Below are 18,848 nucleotides of genomic sequence, written 5' to 3' on the forward strand. Positions count from 1 at the left end.
TGGAAAAACTTGTTTTATATAATTTCAATACAAGTGGAAGATAGGTACTAACTTGGTCGTGCGCCTTTTGTTTAACTCTGTGCAGCAATTTGAAACTTTTTTTTCTGTCCTGCACATAAAACCATGCGATCCTAGTTTAACTTTTTATGATGTTTCCCCCCCCCCATAATTTTTAAAAGTATTTTAATGGAATGCTTAAAGTTTTACGCTGGAATGCCTTGAACTCCAATGAACTTCAAAATTTCATTATTAAAAATTATGGAGACGACATTTTTGATGTCAGCATAAAATTTCCACTCGGAGATTACCCTTCAAAATATTCTTAGGTAAAGGGCTAAATAGCTCACTAGAAATAAGAAAACATGTTAAGAAAATAAGTCTTACTTCATAATATAAGGAATTATCATAGTTAACGAATTTTGCAGGGGGATTTTTTAAAAACCAAAATTCTCAATTTTTTGTGTCTATTCTCTTAGTCTATGTTTAGTTTTGAAAATTCTTATCGAATCCATGCTTTTTTTTGAAATTTAGTAGAAAAAGTGTAAAACAATGAAATCAGTGAAGATATAGGTTATCCCAATGAAAAATATGTTAACTATGATTATTCTGCATATTATGAAGTAAGAATTGTCAAACAGTTCGTGGTAACGAACTGTAGTAAGGAGCGACCCGGCTTCATAGTAACCAAAACTCTAAAAAATGGAATTTTGGTACCAATAGCTACATCAAAAACGGAAATGAAAAGTTCTAGTGCCCGTTTTAAGTGACCAAAAAAATTGGAGGGCACCTAGGCCCCCTCCCACGCTAATTATTTTAACAAAGTCAACGGATCAAAATTCTGAGATAGCCATTTTATTCAGCGTAGTCGAAAAACCTTATAACTATGTCTTTGGGGACGACTTACTCCCCCACAGTCTCCGTGGGAGGGGTTACAAGTTCAAAACTTCGACCAGTGCTTACATATAGTAATTATTATTGGGAAGTGTACAGGCGTTTTCAGGAGGATTTTTTGGTTGGAGGCAGGGGTTGAGAAGAGTGGGATATGCTGGGGGAACTTTCCATCGAGGAATTTGTCTTGGGGGAAGAAAATTTCCATGAAGGGGGCGCAGGATTTACTAGCATTACTTAAAAAAAAAATGAAAAAATAAATATGAAAAAGTTTTTTTTCAGCTGGAAGTAAGCAGCAGCATTAAAACTTAATACGAACAGAAATTATTACCCATATGAGGGCCTCACCTCCTCCTTTTACAGTTTTTTACTGTTTTAAAATGTAGAGTTAAGAGAAAAAGTTAAACTTTAGCGTAAAGAGCGGGGCGTTGAGAAGGAAAAGCCCCTTTCATATACGGAGTAATTTCTGTTCGTTTTAAGTTTTAATGTCTCTCCTTACTTTCATTTAAAAAACTTGTTTTTTTTTACTTAATTTTCTTAATATGTTTCCTAATGTCCAGTGAGTTATCTAGGCTTATACCTATTTTGGTTTTGAACAAGCCAAAACACCACAATTGTACAGAAATAAAACTTTCAAATTATGGCGCAAAAATTTTGGCAATGGAAAAGTGAAGATTCTATTTTCGAACTCGGTGTAAAAAGTTGCAATGGAAAGACAATGGAACTTTTTTGGATAAAAATGGGGCTATGTAAAGTTTCAGACTTTTAACTTGGAACATTTCTAGTTTAATCAATTTTTTTCCCTCCATAATAACTGAGTCTCGTTCCAGTTTAGTTTGTTTATTAATTTCTTGAGTAAACTATTGATTCTGACGCTTTTCTAGTGGAATGTGTTTTTAGGTATAATTTTGGTCGCAGTAAATCCCTATAGAGATTTGGGCATTTACGACGACTACACGATTCAGGCCTACCACCATGATGAAAATCAGGACAGAAATCTTGACCCCCATGTATATTCTGTGGCCAAAGAAGCCTACACGCAACTCGAAAGGTATGTGGAGAAAGGAGAGAGAGAGAGAGAGAGAGAGAGAGAGAGAGAGAGAGAGAGAGAGAGAGAGAGAGAGAGAGAGAGAGAGAGAGAGAGAGAGAGAGAGAGAACCCTCTATTTTAATGTTTATGTACCAATAGCCTAAACTGCTGGATTTCGCTATTTTTCTATTACTTCCAAAAAGACCATAACTGTTGATTTAAACTAAACTCTTTCCTTTTTTTTTTTATTAAAACTATAAAATGAAATGTAGTATAGTACTTCATTTCTCTTAATCCTGGACACATAAAAATAGGTTGACTGACGTCAAATGCCAATATATAATAAGTCAAATATTAGAATTTATAACAAGATATTGTGAGCAAAGTCTTTTTTTTATTATCAGTATTTTTTCAAGAGCTATCCATTTAAAAGGCTCACGTTTTGAAAAAAGTTGTATTTCTTAAAATTGACGTTCAGTTTAATAATTAATTATAATAATTTCTTTATGCCTCTTACATACATGAATATATACAGAGGAGTATAGGAAATAAACAAAAAGAAAACTGAAAACTACAAAGTAACACTTTTCCTCTCAGGAAAAGGACGATAATAAATAGCTTATAATACTCATAATAACTCATGAATAAATATTAAATCAAACAGTTCGTGGTAACGAACTTTAAGCAAGGAGCAACCCGGCTCAATAGTAACCGAAACTAAAAAAAAACGGAATTTTGATACCAATAGATACATCAAAAGAATCGGATTTTTATGCTGATTTTAAATATATAAGTTTCATCAAGTTTAATCCAACCCATCAAAAGTCACGAGCCTGAGAAAAATTGCCTTATTTTTGATTTAAGGGGGAAACACCCCCTAAAAGTCATAGAATCTTAATGAAAGTCACATCTTCAGATTTAGTGTATTCGAGAACCTTACTGTAGAGGTTTCAAGCTCCTATCTGAACAAACGGGAAGTTTTGTATCTTTTTGCCAGAAGAAAGATCATGGATGCGTGTTTGTTTGTTTTTTTGTTGTTTTTTTTTTTCCAGGGGTGATTGTATTGATCCAGTGGTCCTAGAATTTCGCGAGAGGAATCATTAAAACTAAAATTAAAAGTTCTAGTGACCTTTTTAAGTAACGAAAAAATTGGAGGGCAACTAGGCCCCCTCCGACACTAATTTTTACCCAAAGTCACCGGATCAAAATTTTTAGATAGCCATTTTGTATAGTATAGTCGAAATACCTAATAACTATGTCTTTGAGGACGACTTAATCCCCCACAGTTCCCGGGGAAGGGCTGCAATTTGTAAACTTTGCCAATCGTTTACGTATTGTCTTTGGTATTGGTAAGTATACATCTTTGGTATTGGTAAGTATACAGACGTTTTCAGGGGGGATTTTTTCTGGTGGGGGACGGGGGGATTGGGTGACGTGGGAGGAATTTGCCATGGGGGAAGATAATTTCTATGAAGGGGGTGATGGATATCCCAGCATTATTTAAAAAAGGATCAGAAATTAAATGAAAGAAAGGTTTTTTTCAACTGAAAGTAAGGAATAACATTAAAACTTACAGACAAACAGAAATTATTACATATATGAGGGTGTTCGTCCCCTCGTCAATACCTCGCTGTTTACGCTAAAGTATTTTTAGTAATTTCAAAAGAGCTATTTATTCTAATTAAACGGCCTTTGTGATTCAGGGTTCATTCTTAAAGAATTGGAACGGAATTCGAAATTTAGTGTAAAGAGTTAGGTATTGATAAAGGGGCGAACCCCCTCATATTACATATATGAGGAAGGTCGTCCCCTCGTCAATACCTCACTCTTTACGCTAAAGCTCCAATTTTGTTAAATAATGGCCGATATAAGCAATAATTTGTTTGTGTTATTTTCCGACCAATCTTAGCATTTAATTTTACCTTAAGCAGCTTCATAACTATGATTTTATGTCATAATCATCCAAAGATATTTTATGTGTTCGGCTTGTGGTTGTTATTAAATAAAAACAAGTTTTTCCCAACTGAAAGTAAGGAATAACATTAAAACTTAAAACGAACATAAATTAATGCGTATATCTTTTGAAGATATTTTCTTTCATTCATTTCAGTCTTTTGAGAATTGGTCAACTTGTGACTCTCATTTTATGAAAATAGTTTCGACCTCTTTGGTTGTTCTGTTACTATGCCTTACAAAGTTTGTTCTGCAAACATCGCTAATTTAAGTTACGTGGGAGAACCTTTCCATGCCGAAATTTCTCGTTCGGGAAGGGAATTTTCCACCGAGGGGAACTGGATTTCCCAATATCATTTAAAAAACGATCAGCAATTAAATAAAAAAATATTTTTTTCAATTTAAAGTAAAGAGTAACATTAAAACTTAATACGATGTTCTTAAATAATAGTCATTCTTAAATAGCTGGAACAAAAATCAAACTTAGTTTATTATAAGTATTTTATTAGTTAAAAAAGTAAAATTAATATGCAAATTTCGTATTAATTATTCATGTACGGTGAGCCAAATTCAAAACCTGCATTAATTCAATAATCGTTCAGAAATTAAATAATAAAAACAAGTTTTTTTTTTTTTTTTTTTTTTTTACTGAAAGTAAGGAGTGACAATAAAATTTAAAACGAACAGAAATTATTCTGTATATGAAAGATGCTGTCCCCTCCCTAACAACCCGCTCTTAACGCTAGAATTCGACTCTTTGTCATAACTCTACTTTTTAAAACAATAAAAACTGACGCATAAAGAGAGGGGTGGTGAGGCGGGGACAGTCCCTTTCATATACAGAATAATATAGTAACATTAAAACTTAATACGATGTTCTTAAATAATAGTCATTCTTAAATAGCTGGAACAAAAATCAAACTTAGTTTATTATAAGTATTTTATTAGTTAAAAAAGTAAAATTAATATGCAAATTTCGTATTAATTATTCATGTACGGTGAGCCAAATTCAAAACCTGCATTAATTCAATAATCGTTCAGAAATTAAATAATAAAAACAAGTTTTTTTTTTTTTTTTTTTTTTTTACTGAAAGTAAGGAGTGACAATAAAATTTAAAACGAACAGAAATTATTCTGTATATGAAAGATGCTGTCCCCTCCCTAACAACCCGCTCTTAACGCTAGAATTCGACTCTTTGTCATAACTCTACTTTTTAAAACAATAAAAACTGACGCATAAAGAGAGGGGTGGTGAGGCGGGGACAGTCCCTTTCATATACAGAATAATTTCTGTTCGTTTTAAGTCTTAATGTCGCTCCTTACTTTCAGTTAGAAGAGCTTGTTTATTATTTATCTAATAGGTCGATAATAAATAGCTCCTTAGCACTCATAATAAATAGTTCAGTTTTATTAAGGCTATGGCGACAAACCTCTTTATCCATCAAACAGTTGAAGGGAAAGTCAATTCTATTTTCTCTAGATCGGTTAAGAAATCTATCATAGTGGTGATCTATTTGTGTGGTTATATCTAGCATCCCATATTTTCAGATAATGTACCTGTTTCTGAACCCTAGCGGCATTCCAAGACAACATTTACAAAACTGAAAAAATTACACGCGGATACGCTTTCTATAACTTTTCATTACAATTTTCGAAAATTGTATGATGAAAAATACATGAGCCGCAAACATTGAAATGTAAATTGTAGCAAGTGTTGGCTTATCAAAACGACCGTTTACCCTGACCATCAGGTCATAAGTTTTTCCAATACAGACGATAATAACAACTCGCGCGTCGCTTTAAATTTCGGGCCGAAAGGCAACCCAAGGTATTTAATGGATTCTTTATTAAAATTTTCCCTGATCCCGCTAATTGAATGACACTGGAGATCATTATTATTATTTACCATTATAAACTCTGTTTTTTTGGGTTAAGTCTCCAATTTCCTACCTCCCGTAGATGTGACTGTAATATATTTTTTGCGTTCTGAATCGATACTAAATTGTCCAAAAACAACAAAATATCATCAGTATACGACAAGTGGCTAATGTCGATGCCGTCTATCACATATGTGGGTAGGTACTGTGTGGTTGTTCTAATTGCGTTGAGGATATAACGGGACCAATGTGCATTTTGAACCCCCTACACCACTTCAGAAACCCAACTGATGGCCCCCACATTACATTTTGTTGACAAATATGGGAGTAAACAGAACAAAGTGTTATAGATCTATATTTTTAACATTGTGCAGGATCTTTGCCATTCTTACGTATACATATTACTTTATCTTCTCCCATCAAAGAAGGGACATAATGCTAGGTTACTATTATTTGACATAACAGCGCAAAATGCTCTGGTAGTTTAGAAGCACCGTACAAAAGGAAAGGTTCTCTGATAAGAAACCATCTGGACGTGGTGATTTCTCATATTTTGGCAATCTATTTTGAATCGAAACGCAAGATGTAAACAAACTAGGCTTTTATATGGGTTCAACTAAAAAAAATGTTTATGTAACATTTCATGATAACTCAATTCACTTGATGGTGGAATAAACAAAAATACGGAAGTAAAGTGCTCATACCATTGTTCTAGCGGCATTTGTCTGATGAATCAGCTGATAATTGGGTTAATCTATTAACTTCTTTAAAAAGTAACTGGATCATTCCTAATCTTTGTTGTTATATTTTTGAATTGCGAATGTAACATCGTTTGATGAATTTAAGACATAAAATTGGTTACTGAAAAAGGGCAATCTCTTTCCAGAGACTCTCAGGACCAGAGCATCATAGTGTCTGGTGAATCTGGTGCAGGAAAAACTGTATCTGCCAAATATACAATGAGATATTTTGCCACTGCTGGAGGCTCTTCAGCTGAAACACAAATAGAAAAGAAAGTACTTATTTCAAGTCCTGTTATGGAGGTAAATCTTTTGTTCTATGCTTCTCCAGGTCCTCTAAACGTCGCTTTATCAGTTGAATTTATGTAAATTAACTTCATATGATGAAGTATTTGTGGAAAGTTGCTTTAATATGCCTAGATAAATGCTAGTGTGAAAAAAAAATGTTGGCGATTGAAAATGAAAGTGACGTAACCGTCTTGTGGTGTTTCAAATACTTGTAATTAAAGTATTACAATAATTTAGTATTTAATCAAATTGCGTGAGTCAATTAAGTGTAACCTTTATGAAGTATCTGTTTTTTTTTTAAATTTGAGCAATCTAACTACATAATTGAGGCCTTTCAATTACCAATAAATTTCTAAATACTTTAGGGATGTACTCAAGTATGTTTTAGGGATGTGCTCAATTGGCTTTGAAAAGAAATCAGGTTGAAATTTTAAAATATTGTTTTACTCGACGTGCTTGACCAATTAAGCAAGAACAGCATGGCCTTACAAGTTTGAAACTCAGCTATTAAAAAAAAAGAAAAATAAATATTGGGAAAGAAGTGTTTAAAATATTCAAAGATCTAAAATGGTTTAGGCTACTGTTTAATTAAAGAAAAAAGTGTGAGCAGTTTTTAATCTAATAAAGAAATTCTATCCAGGGAACTAAATTATCTAAAGAAAGGAAATTAAAATAAACCGCATCTGGAAACTGTAAAGAGACTCTGGATTAATATCTTTTGATTTCAGGTAGCTAAACCTCTCTGTAACTTCTGCAAAAGTTGATTTTCCTTGTGAGTTATGCACGCGATGACCTAGACATCTACCCTTTAATTGTTTAACGCTTTAAATATTATCATCTGTAAATCGGTTTTGGGCCTTTTCAGCATAGAGGAAGGTTATTCTTACCTTGAATTCACATCTAAAATTTTATATAAATCTATTTTGCGTTCTTATTATATTCTATACCATAAAAGTTTTTTTTTAGTGTACATACGTCAATGTAATTCTAATTTAAAGCCATGTTGTAATTAATGATTTGGATTGTGAAGAATCTTGGTTTGACCCCATTGGAACCCTTGAGATAGGAATGCTTTTAATCCTTAAAGCGGTTAAAAACATAGAACGAGAGAACGATTTTTTTGCTGCCAATTTTTTTCGGAAGTGACAAACCACTTTCGAGTAGTGGTTAGTTTTATGATTTAAAAACTTATTCGTGAAAACAAGAAAGTATTGTAAAATCGTTGCTTGCCTTTCGTCCTGGCTTTTCAGTAGGAAATAGCGTATTATATAGTTTCTAGAAGTTTAAAGTTAAATTCTAAGACACAAAATAGTTGGAACACGTGTATGGTCATTTTCAAGCCCAAGTGTTAGATATGCAACTTCCCACCATCTCTTGTTGGGTCTTAACGTATTTAAAAACTTATGACGAACTTTAGTTTTAGTGTCCTTTGCTAAAAAAAAATCGAAACAATGAAAAGGTACAGGAATATTTTACTGCCTCACAGCCCTAAATGCTTGTCTGACCCTGTTTCAATCCAGATTCCTCGAGAGACTAGATTTAAGCTCAATATTAATCCTTAATGTTGCTATTTCTATACAGAGTACTAATAACTTTGACATTTTAGTAATAGTCCAGTACTAAGAACACTTCGAGTATCCTTCTCTATTCGTAGGATCAAGACCCTGTTCGTAATCCATAGAACCACTGTACCATCTGTAACTCAAAAGATTTGAAGTTGCAAAACATTAGTTCTCAGGATACCAGAAACATGTGAAAATCTTTTTCATTTGAATTTATTTGAATTGTGAATGTAAGGTTTAGGAAAGTTTCACATAACGTCCTTATGTGACGCAAACCTATTTCTTTTTTCATGTTGCATATGCAAACCTATTTAATGATTTTATGTAGAATAAATATTTGGTAAGAATTCCTTCTCTACCAGTGTTGCCATCTATAATTGCCCTAATTTGCGTGCTACACAGCGATTTTTGGTGCTATAGTCAGAAAATTGACTGTAAACATGGCAAAATGGTAATAAAATAACACTTTCGTGCTACAGATGGAAATCCTGAGCACGTGCTACAGTGTTACACATTGTGAATTAGTGCAAAAATAACACTTTCGTGCTACAAGTGGAAACCCTGGCCTCTACTTTTTATTTTTTCCCGTTTATTGATTTCGCTGTACTCTACCGATACTTAATCAATTCTTGTGGTAATGTCCAGTTCAATTACGAACCCGGTATTTGGATGTGCAGCAAAAGTCGACACAAAGAGGAGAAGAGGGGAGGGGGAAGATCCCTCACTTTGGGGATAACCCTCAGTACAAAACTTAAACGAATAAAAATTTAATAAAATAAACATGTTGTTTCTAATGAAAGTAAAGAGCAATTTTAGAGTTTTAAATTAACAAAGTGATCCTATATATGAGGGGTACTTTCGTGCATTTCGTTGTTTGACTTTGATGCTTGAATTTGAAGGAATTCTTGAAGTTTGAAGTCATTTTTTGGTAATTTTGAGTTCCTATTGAGCTCCAGTTGGTAATTTTGAGTGCCTATTGACCAATTTGCCCTTTAAAACAATTTTAGCTCCAAACGTTGTTGCTTAAAGTGTGGGTTGAGGGGAACAGTGGCTCCACTCACATCACTTATGCTCGTTATGTTGAAAAAAAATTGTTTATCGTTTAATTTGCGTAGTTATTAACGTAATATTAACAGCTGTCCTAAATATGACAGGATTTCCGGAAGGGTTAAAGAGGTTCCATAAAGAGGGATTTAGAGGAAACTGGAACATCATGAAAGGGGTAAAGCTTTGAATAGATGGTGGCGAAGGAGCATCTGTAGCTGTGTTGGCCTCAGGTGGCTTGATGTCACAATGGGTTGTTAGTAGCAGTATTAGTAATTATGAGAAGGCTGGGACCCCTAACCCTCACCTCCACTCTTTATGCTTAATTTAATTTTTTTTTTGTGTAACAATGATTTGAGAAAACCAACTCAATGGGGTGCATTAATTGACTCATTGAAATAAGATTTTCTGTAAATGAGGGAGGCTGTCTACCCCATCGAACTCCCATTCTTCACGCTTATGATAATGCTCTAATATTTAAAAACTAAAGTTTTACGTTAAAACTATTGTTTTTCAATATAGCAGGTGTTTTTACACCCCTAACATTACCCATATTACAAAATTCAGTAGACATTTAAGATTAGAGTTTTGTCAAAATTGTTTATTTCAGTTGTAAGGTTTCTATGTTAAAATTTAGTTTATCATGGTCATGGCTTAAATCTCCCCTCCTATTATATTTAAAGGGCATGTCATAGACAATTTGAAAATTTCGACCTAAAAATTTATTTTGATGCTTCAGCCCCCTTCCCTGGTTTTCTACAAAAAGCTCACCTATCTCTTACAAAACAGCTATTGTGCAACTATTTGATGCTTTATTGCTACTTATGCTATTGATAGCAACTCACCGCGGCACCAAGCCACCTGAGGCCAACACAGCTACGCAGGCTCCTCCTCCATCCTAATTTAAAATTAGGAAAAGGGAAAAAAATTAAAATTAAGTTAACTGTTCTGTTGCGAAATAATCCTCTTGTTAGCTAACATTGAAGCAGCTCTTTTATGTCCAGTAGGTAATCTAGTCCCCTGGTGATTATGTAAAATCTTAATTCCCTTTTTGAAAAATGAACCAATAGTAAATAAGGGAATTAAGGGAATTTTACTTAATCACCAGGGGACTAGATTACCACACTATTGTTGAGTTTGTAATCACCGTTTCTTATGTTTTTTTTTTTTATTTCTTATGTTTCGACATAGGGCCATTGGGACACTACGGTAGTATGGCTGAAACTGGACGGCTATATAGTTAGCTTTTTGATAGTATTAAGATGATTTTGGATCTCATAATTTTTGCTCGAAAGCATCTCAGCCTGTTCGGATGTACAAAACTGTTTTACGGTTCAAAATGGCAGAGACGTTTGCGTTGCTATGGCAGAATATCTTTTATTATTGCTGGGAAGAGGCATAAAAATATTAAGCTTCCGTTTGACTGCGCCTCCTTGTAATGTTCTATGACTATTGGTGTGATACAATCATCCCTGAAAAAGGAAAAAAAAAAGAACAAAAACAGCAACAACAACAACTAAACACACATCTTTGACCCTGCTTCTCGGCGAACATAGGAGATATTGCATTTTTTAAACAAACAAATAACTTCCGTTTGGATATTCTCAATTATTTTTAAGTTTCATAATGTAATTTTTCAACAAGATTGCATTCCTCCTCGGGTTTTATTTCCTTCTTTTTTCTAAGATTATGCACTGCTCTGTTGTGCTAATAAATTTTAATTAATAAATCTAAAATTAATGAATTTTCCATATCGACAATGTGCATGTAAACCCAATTGTTTTGGTATGTATACTATATATACTTCTGGCGTACACCATAGTCTTTTTTAAATTTTTGTTTCTAGCGATAGGGGCGCTTACTGTTGCTTACCATGAACAGTTTAGTGGGTAACTCGTACTTGTTCATCTTTAAAACTTAGACCCTTTGTTTACTCAATTTGGTTGTTGTTTTGATTTTTCGTCTAATTTTTAGCATAGGATAGCCCAGAATAACGGTGCCAAAAGAACACGGGACTGTTCATTTCGAATTTGTCTTTTGCTAGTTGAAATAACAAAGAAATGGGAACATATGTAGTAAACAAAAGAGAGGTTTATTTTAGAATTAAATTTGAAAACAGCTTTTATTCGAAAGTAAAGAGCAGACTTGAAACTGAAAATGAGCATGAAGTAGCTTATATGATAACCTAGGGCACATGTAAATTGATCTGAAGAAAGAGAATAATCCAAAAAATTAACAGAAATTGCAATAAAATGAAGACAAACTTAGAAGTGACAGAAATTACCGCAAATAACTTTGTTGTCACCCTTTAGTCCCTTCTCCCCACAACCCATGGCTAGAGGGTCATTTTTTCTTTACTGAGAACTAATAGATTGCTTAAAATGAAGGTTTTGTCAAGACAATTGATTTTTTTTATGTTTATATTAGAAAGTGAACTTGGAAGGAATGGTGTATTTCAATTTGGAAGGAATTAAGGCATTTGGAAGGTACATGCATCTATCCTTACAATCCCTACATGCATCTTGAAATTTCCTTACATGCATCTTGAAATCACTAATATATCATGAAAATTCTTGCTGAAGTCTGAAATCAACTACGTGTGAAACGTCCACAATTTGTAAAAAATATACTTTACGTGTTTTTTACGTCAATTTTGGTATCACCTCTTCTATTCTTTCTCCTTAATCAAAGGGTAGTTGTTGTTTCCTCTATTGTTTCTTGTGTTTTCCATATGATATATCTAACATTGTTTTGTTGTTTTAGTTTTGTCCTAAAAACTAAAAGTTTTGTCCTCAGAAGCGAATTCCTGCATACATGACTAGTCTGAATGCAAAGCAAAAATGCGTATCATATTCAAAGTCTATCACTAGTAATATATGGGGCTGGGTGTTTAATTTTCAATTGACGTATTTCAATTCTTTATAGGCGTTTGGTAATGCAAAGACTGCTCGAAATGACAATTCGTCGCGCTTCGGAAAATTCATTCAAATTGAATTTGATCCAGCATATACTATTATGGGAGCACATATAAAAACGTATCTACTAGAGAAGAGTCGAGTTGTATATCAGGCTCGCACAGAAAGAAACTACCACATCTTTTACCAGTTATGTGCAGCTGCTAATCTTTCAGAAATGTCTGGTCTTAAGTTAGGTAAGTACCTCTGTATTCATCTTATAATATTGAAAATTAAGGGAGAACTAAAGATATGACTTTAGATCAGTTTTTCCTCTTCTTTAATGTTTTCTATAGATCAACAATCTTTGGAATCGTGACTATATGTCTTTTTTAGGGTGTCTTTCTGAAGTTATACATAATTAGCTTTCGTAATTTATTTGTACTAAGTCCTTTTTACATTCACTGTTTCGATATTCAGCATTCAGTGGTGAGCTTTATTGTATTATGTGAAGAAAAGGAAAAACCGCTCACTTGGTTGCATTTACTATATTAATTTTAAATATAGGTAAGGGTTCAATCGACAATACCAGTATCTGAAGCTGAAAAATGAGAATTCACAAAAAAAGCCCCCCCCCCCCCCAACAAGTTCTGATATACATTTGATTTTGCATTTTTAGTGCTGACGTAGATTTTCTGTATTTAGAGAAGCTAGAAATCAACTTTGGGAATGTAAGAAAATGCTTCCTTGCTTTTGAAAATGCATAAAGTTAGATTATTGCTAATGTCTATATAATCAATCCCATTTATAAGGTCTTTCAGAAATGAGTGAACATGTTCCATGGAAAACTACTTCTTTATTTCTAGAATAACACGTATTTATGTCTTTCATATTTTATTTTACGAAAAAGTAAATTATAAGCTCTTTGCTATTCTCATCTTTTGTCTCATCTTTTTCATGGTTGTTATGTACATATTCTGACTTTCTTATTCTTTCAACGGCTATTCTCTTGCTTCTTCCTTTTCTTTCATCAGAGGGTTTTTCCTTGGAAATCCGTTGTGTGCACCGGTTTTCGATGTTTTTTTTTGCAATTTACGTCGAGAAATGCAACTAGTAACTCCGAATGTGGTTTTCTTCTTCTAGGACCTGCGGAATTGTTTCATTATACAAACCAGGGTGAACAGGCTGTGATCGATGGTGTTAATGACTTGGAAGAGTTCAATCAAACAAGAAACGCTCTGTCAACGTTAAACTTGAAAAGTGAGGAGCAGAACTGCATTTTCAAGACTCTATCTGGTATTCTACATCTCGGAAACATTGCGTTACTCGAAGCGGAAAATGAAGGGTGCGCCATATCTGTAAGTCTTGACAACAGCATGGCGCATGTTTTCTTACACTTGCTGCTATTCTCTTTGCTTTATTTGACCATTTTCACTTTCTGTTGCTGTCATTTTTTTTTTTTTTTATCAAACGGAAGAAATTGGCTCTTTCCGGTATCTCAGTCTTGTTTATTGCCTAAATTGGCGCCTAGAGAAAGTGCTAGAAGTTTAAGGTTCAAAATACCAACTATGGTGATTTCAGAAGCCCTTAAGACTTACCTTGTTTTATACGGTGTTTATGTATAAAAAATGAAAAAAACCAGATACACACCAAAAACCATTATGTCCGCCATGTGAGAATTACGTACATACCTTGATTTATCACAGGGGGGTCATCTGATCATTTAAGACAGTTCTTAATTTGATACCTAGAGGATCACTAATTTTTGCTGTCAAACAGTTGTTGTCTAAGAGTGCGGTATATCTGCAAAACATGCACAACTGGCAATTTCATTTTAAATTTCTTTTTGTATCATATCCAACTAATGATATAGTCAAATTTGCAATTAAATGCGGTAATTTTTACTTTTTCATTGTCACTGTTCTCTCAATCGTGAAAAAATCTTCATACGATATTTTGATCTGAATGTAGGAATAATGTTATTAATCTACTCATTATGGCACGTGGTATTTATCAAGTGACATATAGCGATCGCAGTTTCTGTCTAGTAGTAGTAGTAGAACAATTTTATTAGAAAAAAAAAACATTTCTTAATCAATAGCACAACATAAGTGAAGCTTATGTCGGTCCCGGTTATTCTAGTTTGGGAACTTCTAGATAAGCTAGGACGATGAAATTTGGCAGGCGTATCGGGGAATAGATTAAATTAGAAATGGTAGTTTCCCCGATTCGACCATCAGGGCGGGGGGGGGAGTAGGGGTTGCGGTTAATTCGGAAAAATTAGAAAAAATGAGGCATTTTTAACTTACGAACGGATGGTCAAATCTTAATGAAATTTGATATTTAGAAGGATATCGTGTCTCAGAGCTCTTATTATAAATCCCGACCAGATCCGGTGACATTGGGGGGAGTTGGAGAGGGAAACCTGAAATCCTGGAAAACGCTTAGAGTGGAGGGATCGGGATGCAACTTGATGGGAAAAATAAGCACAAGTCCTAGATAAATGATTGACATAACCGGAACGAATCCGCTCTCTTTGAGAGAGTTGGGGGGGGGGGTAATTCGGAAAAGTGGGGTATTTTTAACATACGAACGAGTGATCTGATCTAAATGAAATTTGATAATTAAAAGGACCTCTTAACTGAGACCTCTTATTTTAAATCTCCATCGGATCCAATGTCGTTGGGGAAGTTAGGGGGGGAACTGGAAATCTTAGAAAACGCTTAGAGTGGAGAGATCGGGATGAAACTTGGTGGGTAAAATAGACACAATTCCCAGATACATTATTGACATAACCGGACCGGATCCGCTCTCTTTGGGGGAGTTGGGGGGAATTTAATTCGGTAATTCGGAAAAATTAGAAAAATGACGTATTTTTAACTTACGAACGGGTGATATGATCCTAATTAAATTTGATGTTTAGACAGACATCGTACCTCAGAGCTCTTATTTAGATTCTGATCGGATCCGAGGACGTTAGGGGGAGTTGGAGGAGGAAACCAGAAATCTTGGAAAAATGGTTAGAGTGGAGAGATCGTGATGCTACGTGGGGGGAAGAATAAACACAAGTCCTAGATACGTCATTGACATAACTACATCGGATTGGCTCTCTGTGGGTGAGCTGGGGGGGGGAGGTTGTTCGGAAAAATTAGAAAAAAGACATATTTTCAACTTACGAACGGGTGATCAGATCTTAATGAAATTTGATGTTTAGAAGGACCTCGTGTCTCAGAGCTCTTGTTTTGAATCCTGACCGGATCCGGTGACATTGGGGGGGGGGGGGAGTTGGAGGGGGAAAGAGTGTAGAGATTGGGATGAAACTTGGTTGGAAGAAGAACGCATGTCTTTGATACGTTATTGACATAACTGGACCGGATCCGCTCTCTTTGGGGGAGTTAGGGGTATTTGTTAGTTTGGGCCCTTCCAGATAAGCTAGGACGGCGAAAGTTGGCAGGGGTATCAGGGACCAGACTAGATTAAATTAGAAATAGTCTCTTCCCTAATTTGTCCATCTGAGGGAGGGGGAGGAGCGAGCGAACAACATAGTTTAGAAGAATTTTATTTGTCTATAAAGCAAATGATTGTTCTTCTTAAGTATGGTTTGTGGTCTAAGGGTGTGATTCTCGCTTAGGGTGCGAGGGTTCTCAGGTTTGAATCACGGACCACCTAATTTTTACATGAAGAAGTTCCGAAACTAGATACGTGATCTATACAGTGATCGCTGAAAGTTGGCAGGCGTATCAGGTACCCGACGAGAATAAATTAGAAATATTAGCCTCCCGGATTTGACCATCTGGGGAGGGGGGGGGAGTGGAAGGACGGTTAATTCGGAAAAATTAGAAAAAATGAGGTATTTTTAACTTACGAACGGGCTATAGGATCTTAATGAAGTTTGATATTTAGATTGAACTTGTGTCTCAGAGCTCTTTTTTTAAATCCCGACCGAATCCGGTGACATTTGGGGGAGTTTCAGGGGAAAATCGGAAATCTTGGAAAACGCTTAGAGTGGAGAGATCGTAATGAAACTCGGTGGAAAGAAGCTCTTGGCTCTTCCGACCTTGTCACAAGTGTCACATGAGCTCTTGGCTCCTGTTTTACAATTCTGATAGACTAGTTTCGATCAATAAAGTAATTTTTGTGCAATGATGATTGAATCGAGTTTTCTTAGTTCTTTCCCTTACTTTGTGCTTGCGGGATGTACTTTCTGCTTATATGTGATTATCTTGAGTAACTTTCAGGCGAAAGACAAACATTTGGATGTGTCTCTCGAACAGTTTGAAGTGAGCCGAGAACATGCTCCTCGATTTCGGAGATCTCTTACCTCAAGACAAATAATAAGTGGTAAAGAAATTTTCACCAAACCACTTCAAAACAATGAGGTAAGCTTGAATCTTTCCTTATGATGTTTTTCATAAGTAGCCGAATTCAAGTTTTCTGCCTGAAGTGTATATATGAGTACTAACTGAAGTTTTGGAAATGAGCTATTCTATCTCAATTAGAGGCATATTTTCTGCAGAAACAGAAAGTGATTGCAGTTAGTTGTCTAAAGAAACTAAAATAAACTAAATAACGAGGAAGAAACGCACTACCATTCCACAAAAAACAAACAACATGTAAGCAATAAAGAATTTTGAAGACAGTGAAACTTGATCAAACCTCAAATGAACATTTTGGCCTTATTTTGTATCCAAGGACCGTCTTCAGAAAAATATTTATAACTAAAAGAAGACATAAAGTGAAATGGAACCTTTGAAACTAAAAATAAAATTAAAACACTCCAAGAATCATTTCTTCAACGAAGTTCTACCAGAACCTAAAGTTCAACATAAGTTCAGTCAGGTCCTGGTAGACCTGAGCTGAAGTAATTAGTTACTCTAATTCTTATTTTGTCTATATGTCTTTTCTGAGGACGGCCCTTGACTAAAATATTCAGTTGAGGTTTGAGCGAATCACACTGTCTTAGAAATCCCCTATTGTTTTTCTTATTTGTTTTATAAATTAAATTAAAAAAGAGACGTAAGCATAAGAGTGGGGGTTAACTCTAACCTGTATTGGTAGCGATTTTGTTTTCATTTTTCTTGATCTTGTTATAATGCTCAAAAAGGAAAAGCACATAATTTCGTTTTAAGAGCAAAACTGTACCCTAATAGTAAACTATCACGTTAGATAGGAAATGTGGTCTTATATATTTCAATGATCAGTTCTGTTAAAACAAGGAAATGAATAATTATGCAGCCGGATTGGGATATATATATATATATATATATATATATATATATATATATATATATATATATATATATATATATATATATATATATATATATATATACATATCATGAAAAGAGAAATCACCAATGCTACAGCACAAAAAAAAAAAAAAAAAAAAAGAGACAGAAGGAGAAAAGGAAGACTGTTTTCCTAAATTAGTGATTAATATAGACCAGCACTTGAATGAGGCCTTAACCCTACTCATCCATACAATCACATAGGTCAAACAGCATAGCCACACACAATCAACCATAAAGAATAATCCATGGACAGGCAGTCATGTCGTCAATCAGTATAAGTCGTCATTTACCAAACAACAGAAAAAATAATATAGACAAATAATTCAGAGGCAACACCCAACATAAGGGCTCATCAGGAGAATACACTGGCCTATATAGGGTTTCGCCACTCTAAATTCTCTACCCAGCACAGTGTTGTGGCTACCACAGAATATCCATGGCATCCCCGCGTCAGGTATCACCCCCAAAATACATGCCTATGAAAAAAAAAACAGTAAATGTAAAACAACCAAGTAAAACCAAAACAAGCTTATCCTGTTAATGTATCCCTCCATTTAGCAGCAATAGGTAAACTAAATATTATAAATTTTGCCAAATCACAAATATTAACACATTGCAAAAAACCTGAATGAACTAAACAATTATAGAATTCATCTTTACCATGTGGCTAATTTTTTTAGAAAATCCGCTCAATTAGAAACACAATTCAAAATAAATGGCGCTGTGACAACATTTCTCGAACCTCCGAAATTAGTTAAAAATTTCTTTAAGTATTTCTAGATAATTCTTTTGATATTTATTTAAAAGTTCGTTATAATGAAAACTAAATTTTTTAAATTGCCAAGTCAATTTATTTGCAGAAAAACCTCTTGATATCAATTTTTGGCTTAAGATTTTACATCTATTTTTATAATCAATATAATTACTACAAATCCTTGCATAACGAAGTAACTGTGAGAAAAACGCTGAATATGTGATATTTGAGTGTATATTACTTTCAGGGAATGGGAAACTAATCACTTCAAAATCAAAATCATCCGTTTTATTATACATTTAAAAACTTAATTTATCATTATCACAAATATTAATATTTAAATCTAAGAAATGATCTTCATGACCAGCGCCATGACTAGGCTCAAGAATAAGCTCTGATGGATATATATTTTTAGAAATATCAATGAAATCCTTACAATTTAAGACCAAAATATCATCTAAATATCTTTTATTATTTGACAAAGCATGTTTTAAATTAATTGGATTATTCTTATCCATCATATGTTTA

At 34.2% G+C, this 18,848-nt stretch overlaps 1 protein-coding gene across 2 annotated transcripts in view; it reads left to right on the forward strand.

Moving 5' to 3' along the window:
- The window catches only part of LOC136039107 (unconventional myosin-Vb-like), a 99,045-nt gene that overhangs the window by 21,030 nt on the left and 59,167 nt on the right, over positions 1-18,848 (forward strand). For both annotated transcript variants that reach the window (XM_065722592.1, XM_065722596.1), the window contains exons 4-8: positions 1,789-1,939; positions 6,634-6,790; positions 12,307-12,532; positions 13,419-13,633; positions 16,514-16,654. In XM_065722592.1, the coding sequence (XP_065578664.1) occupies positions 1,789-1,939; positions 6,634-6,790; positions 12,307-12,532; positions 13,419-13,633; positions 16,514-16,654 (890 nt within the window). The remainder of the gene's footprint in view (positions 1-1,788; positions 1,940-6,633; positions 6,791-12,306; positions 12,533-13,418; positions 13,634-16,513; positions 16,655-18,848) is intronic.

The sequence above is a fragment of the Artemia franciscana genome, chromosome 2, assembly GCF_032884065.1.
Source record: "Artemia franciscana chromosome 2, ASM3288406v1, whole genome shotgun sequence".
NCBI lineage: Eukaryota > Metazoa > Arthropoda > Branchiopoda > Anostraca > Artemiidae > Artemia > Artemia franciscana.